This window comes from Eurytemora carolleeae, unplaced genomic scaffold, assembly GCF_000591075.1.
Source record: "Eurytemora carolleeae unplaced genomic scaffold, Eaff_2.0 scaffold639, whole genome shotgun sequence".
NCBI classification, from domain to species: Eukaryota; Metazoa; Arthropoda; class Copepoda; order Calanoida; family Temoridae; genus Eurytemora; species Eurytemora carolleeae.
The window spans coordinates 49804-58411 of record NW_019396548.1 but is presented as its reverse complement, the minus strand read 5'-3'; the positions used below and the strand labels follow the sequence as shown (position 1 = coordinate 58411).

Here is an 8608-nt window from a genome sequence, read left to right as displayed (position 1 = left end):
ATATCAATTATTTCATTGTTAAATTCCTTAATATTACAAAATTGTTGTAAATTTTAGATTTGCCTTGCATCCCCAGTACATGAACTTGAACAAATTAACAAATTTCGTAAGATAATAAATATTAGGAAAATATACAGAACATTCATCATCAATCAAGAAGCAATTTGCTGTAGAAAACTATGTCAATCTCATTTTTGCATGAACTTAAAATATATTTAAAACAAAACATGTAATATGAATAAAATAATAAAAAACATGTATCTAAATATAATTATGCTTTTCTATATAACCTTACGAAATACATTTCATTATAAATCAGTCTGCATCTCTTTTACATAAAAAGAATGCTAATGTAAGCTGTGATCTTGCCAGGGTACATTTGTTGCACTAAACGTGCTCGGTCGACTCTACGCTGGTTAGCCTGACTGGACAGTACGACAGTGCATATACACACCGGCATGAATTGTTCAATCTAAAACAAAATTCTATTAAAATTAAAAAATTTGAATTTTAAATTAAATGGCCCTGCAGTTCTGGAGTTTCTTGTACAACATTGGAATTCCCCAGGCAGTGCTTAGGATGCGGATCTGGATCCGTTGGCTCCGCAATATTTTGGCTTCCTGCGAAAATATGCGAATCTGCAAAATTATGCGGATCCACGGATCCAGATCCAATTGGCAAAGTATCAACCAAAAACTGCAAAAAATCCCAAATCTGAACTATTAAAAAAGAGATTTTAAAAATTTCCTGATTTCTTAATGGTTCATCAAGTTTTAGCATAAAAATGAGAGAACAAAAGACAAAAAATTAGAAAATTCAGATACATTTTTTCCCAGTGCGGAACCAGGATCAGCATCAAAATTAATTGGATCCTAAGCACTGCCCCCAGGACTAGAAACGAGAGTTCTGTGAAGATTGCAGTATACTCTACAGGAAGAAACCATTTTTAAGTTGTATTTTGCTTATCCTCATGTTTAAGTGACGGGAGGATGGCAAAGCGGCAATGAACCCTTGGAAAATCTCCATATCCTGTAGAAAGGTCTCCGAACCCTATAAAAAGTGTTTGAACCCGGTGGAAAAGCTTTTTTTTACAAAACAATTATCAAAAATTAGGATTACTTGACTACTAGCAATACTTATAGAATTTTCTCGACATAAAGAATCAATAAATATAATATGAATTTATAAAAACCCTTTCATGGTTGTTTTAATCATCTTTTTCATAAATTTATTTTTCAGTTAAAAAGGGTGGATAGTCAGAATTTCAAGACACTATTTATAGACTTATCATTTATTTGCTTTGATTGCCTGTTTTAAATTAAAAGAATTTGCTGATATTAGAAAATTAATTTTTGATAAAGATAAACATCTACAGGAGGGAGGGGCTAAATGAGCTCCGTGCCCCATACTGAATCAGTGAATAGTATGCAAGTTTACATGTTTTATGCAGGGTTCATTTCATACGAAAAGGGGTAAGGGAAAGGGGGAGAAGGGGTACGGGAAAGGGGGAAAAGTGAAGGAAAAATAATGGTTAAAGAGGAAGGAAAGGGTATGTTGAATGGGGATGGGGATGGTGGAAGAAAAGAGGATGCGAATGGGATGGGTAAGGTGAAAGAGGAAGGGCAAGGGAATGTGAGAAGGGAAAGGGGATATAGGTACGGGAAGTGGTAGGCAAGAAAAAATTGAAAGGGTAGACTGATAGGGGAAGGGATAGGAGAAAGTTGATGGGGAAGAAAAGTAAATCGTGAGTAAAATGTAAAGGTTAAAACAAGAAAGAGGAAAGGAAAAGAGGGTGAAAGGGAAAGGTATGGGAAAGGAGATTGGAAAGGGGAAGGAAAAGGGATGGGAAAGAGAAAGGCTAAGGTAAAGGAGATGGGGAAGGGGATAGAGGAAGGGAAATAGTAAGGAAATAGAGGAAAGGGTAAAAAGTGAAAGGGAATGGAAAGGGGAAAGAGCAAGGGGAAATTGGAAGCTAAAGTGGACAGAGCAAAAAAAAGGAAAGGGAAAGTGGGAAAGGGGAAGGAAAAGGGAAGGAAAATAGAATGGGGAAGGGAACGTGAATGAGAACAGGAGAGTGAATACAGGAAAGGGAAGTGAGGAGACCCAAAAAAAGGAGAATAGATGGAAAATGATTAAAAGGGGATAGGAAAGGGAAAAATGAAAGGAAATGTTGAAAAGAGTAAGGCATGGAAAGGTGACAGCAAAAGGGTAGGGGAAAGATAGGAAGGGAGCTAGAACAGGTTTTTGTATTTAATTTAATAAAATTAATAAAAGATCATAAATCTTTAATTAAGAATAACTTTACAATGGAATAACTTTACAATGATAAAAGAAAATGAGAAAGCGGAACACCTTGCAAATGCAAAATATCACTATATTTTGATATTTATATTTCTTACATTTGTGGGTATAATTAATATAGCGTAGGTAACTTTTAAATGGGACACAGTAAAAAAATATTATTGAGTAAACAACCCCTTTAATGACAGAAATTTAAAAATTGGTGGACTACATTAAAAATGTTATTGTATTTGCCAGAATAATATTAAAATAATAAAATAAATGTGAAGAATGTGGGATCTTGTTTAGGTCCATTTTTTAAATTTAGCCTAAAATAGGAATACAAAATAAACATGAATGAGATCAAAATTGCATTTATTAGTAATACTTGTGTTTTATCCTGTGCCATATGCTGAAAAAAATGGAGAAACAATGCGATTTCCCCATGAACACATTTTTTGCTCCTTACAGAGTTCGGAGGTTTTCTATTGGGTTGTGAGACTGTTTATGCAGGGTTAAGGAGACTTTTACACAAGGTTCATTGTTGCTTTGCCTTCCCTCCCTTTTACAGTACAATTCAGTGCGTATAAAACCTCAGATCTTTTATTTCTACTACATACAGTTGCACCTTAAAAGCGTTGAAAATATAAGTGAAATATCAGATTCAGAAAAAACGTTTTACCAGATAAATAGATCAGATAATTGTCAAGATTTTCCTATACACATTGAAATACTTACACGATTTTGCATTATATTTCATGTTCTGTATGGGGTGGACCTTATATTCCCGGGATACTGAAGAAGGTTTACCAAGAATACTCACTGAATACGGGAGGACCCAATGTTTATCAAGAATACTCACAGGATACTGAAGAAGAAGGTTTACTAAGAATACTCACTGAACACAAGGTTTAGCTGGAATACTCACAGGATACTGGAGAACAATGATTACCTGGAATACTCCCAGGATACTGGAGAACAATGTTTACCTGGAATACTCCCAGGATACTGGAGAACAATGATTACCTGGAATACTCCCAGGATGCTGGAGAACAATGATTACCTAGAATACTCCCAGGATACTGGAGAACAATGATTACCTGGAATACTCCCAGGATACTGGAGAACAATGATTACCTGGAATACTCCCAGGATACTGGAGAACAAGGCTTACCTAGAATACTCAAAGGATACTGGAGAACAAGGTTTACCTAGAATACTCAAAGGATACTGGCAAACAAGGTTTACTTGAATACTCACAGGATACAAGAGAACAAGTTTTACATGGAATACTCACAAGTTACTGGAGAACAATGTTTACCTGGAACACTTCCAGGATACTGTTGAGAACAAGGTTTACTTGGAATACTCCCAGGATACTGGAGAACAAGGTTTACCTAGAATACTCAAAGAATACTGGAGAACAATGTTCACCTAAAATACTCCCAGGATACTGGAGAACAATGTTTACCTGGAATACTTCCAGGATACTGGAGAACAAGGTTTACCTAGAATACTCAAAGGTTACGGCAGAACAAGGTTTACCTAGAATACTCAAAGGTTACGGCAGAACAAGGTTTACCTACCAGGATACTGGAGAAACCAAAATTACCTATAATACTCCCAGGATACTGGAGAACAAGGTTTACCTAGAATACTCAAAGGTTACGGCAGAACAAGGTTTACCTAGAATACTCAAAGGTTACGGCAGAACAAGGTTTACCTAAAATACTCCCAGGATACTGGAGAAACCAAAATTACCTATAATACTCCCAGGATACTGGAGAACAAGGTTTACCTGGAATACTCAAAGAATACTACAAACAAGGTTTACCCTGAATACTCCCAGGATACGTTACTGGAGAACAAGGTTTACCTGGAATACTCCCAGGATACGTTACTGGAGAACAAGGTTTATCTGGAATACTCCCAGGATACTGGAGAACAAGGTTTACCTGGAATACTCCCAGGATACGTTACTGGAGAACAAGGTTTATCTGGAATACTTCCAGGATACGTTACTGGAGAACAAGGTTTACCTGGAATACTCCCAGGATACTGGAGAACAAGGTTTACCTGGAATACTCAAAGAATACTGGAGAACAATGTTTACCTAAAATACTCCCAGGATACTGGAGAACAATGTTTACCTGGAATACTTCCAGGATACTGGAGAACAAGGTTTACCTGGAATACTCCCAGGATACTGGAGAACAATGTTTACCTTGAATATATTCACAGGATACTGGAGAACAATGTTTACCTGGAATACTTCCAGGATACTGGAGAACAAGGTTTACCTTGAATATATTCACAGTATACTGAAGAGCAAGGTTTACCTGGAATAAACTCACAGGATACTGGAGAGAACGACTGAAGAGAGAACTTCTTTAGGAGAGGATAGAGAACCCTGATAAAAGTGAAAATTGAAATAATGAAAATTGGAAAACAAATCAAATGTTCTATTCCAGCATAATTCGTATTTAGACGTATAAAAGTGACCCGCAATTTAAAGATTGGTATTTACTTATCGTTAGACTATATGATTGAGATAGATTTTGAACTTAAAATTTAAAATATTCATTAAAATTTACTTGATATTATTTTTAAAATTTTTTATTTAGCTTTAACTTTATTTACGAACATTCCCGGAAAATATGAAAATGTCGTTTTCCTTATCAAAAAACCTCGAAACAGGAATAAATGTTTCAAAATGCAGCTGTAAAATCATAAAAAAAATTGAAATATCGACTATATACGAATGCGTCAAAAAAATATTGATTATAGGTTGTAATTCCTTCTAAAATTGTATACCGAATAATTGGAGAACATTGTAAAATATGCAAAATAACTGCCTAAAACGTTTTCTTTTTCATCTTTATTATTAAATATATCATTTTTAATTATTGTGGCAACAAAGATATCATATAAATAACAGTCTTAATTTTTTGTTCAAACTGTTATTCTGACGTTACAGTTATGAAAACCAAAGTATTTCGGTGCAACACTAAATTATAAGGTCCTTATAATCTCTATTAAAAAAATGTTGAGGTACTGACAGCGCAAATATTGCGATCAAACGTCCACCAATTCGCATAAGCAAGGACCAGTTGCATAAGCATAAGGACCAGTTGTGTCCAGATAGCCTGTCCCTGTATATTTACTAAGAAACTAGTGATTGTATCTTTTTGACAGGTTAAAAGTCTTTGTTTTAACGCTTCACAAATTCATCAATAAATTTTTGGGTTCATATGTTGTTTGTTGAAGGTGTCCTTATAACCCATGCATGAATGAGTTTTCGATATCAGGACAACTTATCTTGTCTGTCAGGGTGTTTGTTTGTTTGTTTGTTTTAATCCAATAAATGTTTAAACGGCTAAACAGATCGTGCCCAAAATTTGTGTGTTATCATGACCCCGTGGAAGGTTTATTGAAATCAAAATGTATTGCTAAAAGTTGTGAAAATCTACCTTCTACCTTGTTTGACAACCGGATTCAGTGGATTGTTGTCTCCAGTAAGAAAGGGCCACGTAACACTAAACCCTAGTGTAATAATAGGTTAAAACAATAATAAATTAAGTTACAACATTTTCTTAATTTTCCTAAAAAGGGGATGGTGGAGTTGGCACATTTGATGTAGGGGGGGGGGGCCCTGCCTTCATTTTTGGTTCAAATCTTCCAATTTTTTGGATGCACGCCTAATTAGGGTTCGAAATTCCTATAATAAAATCAAATTGACCTTTAATGACCTCTAATGACCTCCACAAATAGAAAATATTTCAACTATGGCTTAATGCATATCAAACGAAAGCTAGGAACCCAGGGAATCCAGTAGCAGCAACAGATCCAGTGTTTGACCTTCTAATGACCTCTTACGACCTCTAATGACCTAAATGACCTCCAAAAATGAAAATGTTTTAACTAAGGCTTTATGCATATCAAACGAAAGCTAGGAATCCCAGGAATACAGTTGCAGCAACGAATCCAGTGTTTACGTTCTACTGACCTCTAACGACCTCTTAATGACCTAAATCAAAATTGTTGTTTTGTTCGATATTTGCGAGTTTTGTTTTTAGTGTAAAAAACGGCCATACTTGAGTTGGCAGATTCAGAAAGAGTGACAAAAATACCCCCTTTTAATATTTGGCATGATTGTTAAGAATACAGAAACAACATTTAAGCAATCTTATGCTGATATATATCAACCATTTTTACCAGCGCTGGGAAATTTTAAATGAGATATCCTTAATCCTGATCAGTTAGTTAATCTGGAGAATAATAACATGAGGAGAACATAGCATTATTTAATCTGGAGATTAGGAAAAAGAGTGGATCAAGCATTAACTCCGATATCCGCCATTCAAAATTCCCCAGCTCTTTTTAACTTGAAAGTCAACTGACAAAGTTAAATGGATTGGTGCCTGTGTTTCATGCCCAGTGGACGATTTAAATTCATATATATTGATGCTAAGTTGCATACAGTCGTCAATTCCTAATCAACAGTGTTAATGATCCACCTAGATCCATATTCAGAATATATATATTAAAAACAATACAAATACAAGATTATTTTAATATTATTTACATGGTTACCCAAAAAAGATTAGGTTTCGGAGACGATTTTACGGCCTTTTCTTGCATTTCTAGCAGAGTTTTTAGTAGGCCACTGGTTTATGTTTGTGCTTAATAATTTTGTAAACCATCAAAGTACTTAATTAATAGGAGAAACAAAAATCAAGCTTCAAATCGTCATACTTTTAGATATTTTGGTCGTCTTTACAATTTCATCTTTTGTGAGTAACCCTGTACCTTCTAAGATTGTTATCTAGTCCAGCAAGAAGTTGATAGAACACATTAAAGTTGGGTTCTCCTTCAGGTCGGCGAACTACACGGTTTCGCTCCAACATCAACACCTTAAAGGGAAAGTTCAAATATTTTGTAAGATCACTTAATTTTGAAAAATAATTTGAAAAATAATGTCAAATAAAAATGATTTCGCTGACGTATACATGATCGAGTATTATTTGCATTTGAACCAGGAGATATTGTAACAACAACAACAACAACAACACGATACAGAAGAAGAACAACAACAGAACAACAAAAAACAAGAACTAAAACATAGATAAAACTACAAAAACAACATACAAAAAATCAAAACAATATTAAAAGCAACGACAACGATAATAAACAGTACAATAACAAAATGTAAAAATCGGTTATGGTGATGGACCAAACCTCTGTAGAGTAAAAAAGTAGATGTTAGTTCCATTCAAAATCACAAGAAAATAAAGAAACAAAAAAGATTATTCAAAATAAAAATTTGGGCAAAATGAATGAACATTATTAATTCACACAACAACAACAACAACAGAAAAAAGAACATCAAAATAAACAACAACAAAAATACAGTATTAACAATAACAACAGTGACAAAACCAACAACAACAACAAAACGAAAAAGAAAAAGCAACAACAACAGCAATCCAAGAATAATATACAAAAACATTAAAAAAGAACATACAACAAAAACAACATCCTGTGTGGTTTACCTGGATGGATCCGGATACAATGGAGCCCGAATGATCGTAATGTACGCTAAAGATCTGGGAGAACCTGGTTGCGTTTGCATTCAGCAAGGTTCGACTGTACCCGAAAGCTTCAAGGATAGTGTGAATTCAACTGAGTCTAGGTTAAAAAATATTGTTCGTTTTTAAAATTTTACATTATTTAGTTTTTTATTCTTCATCCCCCCTCAGTTTTTTAAGCTTGGGGGGAAAAATTCCCCTTGCAAGCTTTTCCCTCTTAAAAAGGTTTTGAAGAAAAAATTTTCTCCCCTTACATGGGTTGATGAGTAAGGAAAATTTTTTAAAAATACCCAAAACTAAAAAAACAACAATACTTATGTAAACTGAGAATACTCGATTCTCCGCCCGCCAGACGTAATAGATTATTCTCTTACGCGTAATTACGAGCAGTTACGCGTAATAATTTTCATTTCGTGTAATTTCCCAGGATTACGCGTAATTGGGGAAATATTCATTTCGCAAAATTACGGCGTAAGTTCGCGTAAGGGGGGGGGGCAAAAAACGTATTACTCTCCGGAAAATTTAAACAGTGGTTAAACATAACTTAGAATTGTCGTAGGAGGCTGATTTTTTGCATGCAAACTCAGAATTATGTATATTATGTGCATTTTTTGGTTTTGAAGGAATCTGAGCAAAAGTGCGCGCGCGCGCGCGTTTTTTGAGAAAAAATAAAAGAACTTTTAACCTCGAACTTAAAATTCGCGCATTCTTTAGTTTTAGACTCTGGATTCTACTGTTAG

At 34.7% G+C, this 8608-nt stretch overlaps 1 protein-coding gene across 1 annotated transcript in view; it reads right to left on the bottom strand.

The window, feature by feature from the left end:
* Positions 1 to 252: 252 nt before the first annotated feature.
* The window catches only part of LOC111705313 (unconventional myosin-XVIIIa), a 23189-nt gene continuing 14833 nt past the window's right edge, over positions 253 to 8608 (bottom strand). The window contains exons 9-13 of the mRNA XM_023477815.1: positions 7833 to 7896; positions 7090 to 7193; positions 5758 to 5823; positions 4620 to 4690; positions 253 to 472 (exon numbers count right to left, since the gene is read on the bottom strand). Coding sequence (XP_023333583.1) covers positions 5817 to 5823; positions 7090 to 7193; positions 7833 to 7896 — 175 coding nt within the window. The 3' untranslated portion in view covers positions 253 to 472; positions 4620 to 4690; positions 5758 to 5816. The remainder of the gene's footprint in view (positions 473 to 4619; positions 4691 to 5757; positions 5824 to 7089; positions 7194 to 7832; positions 7897 to 8608) is intronic.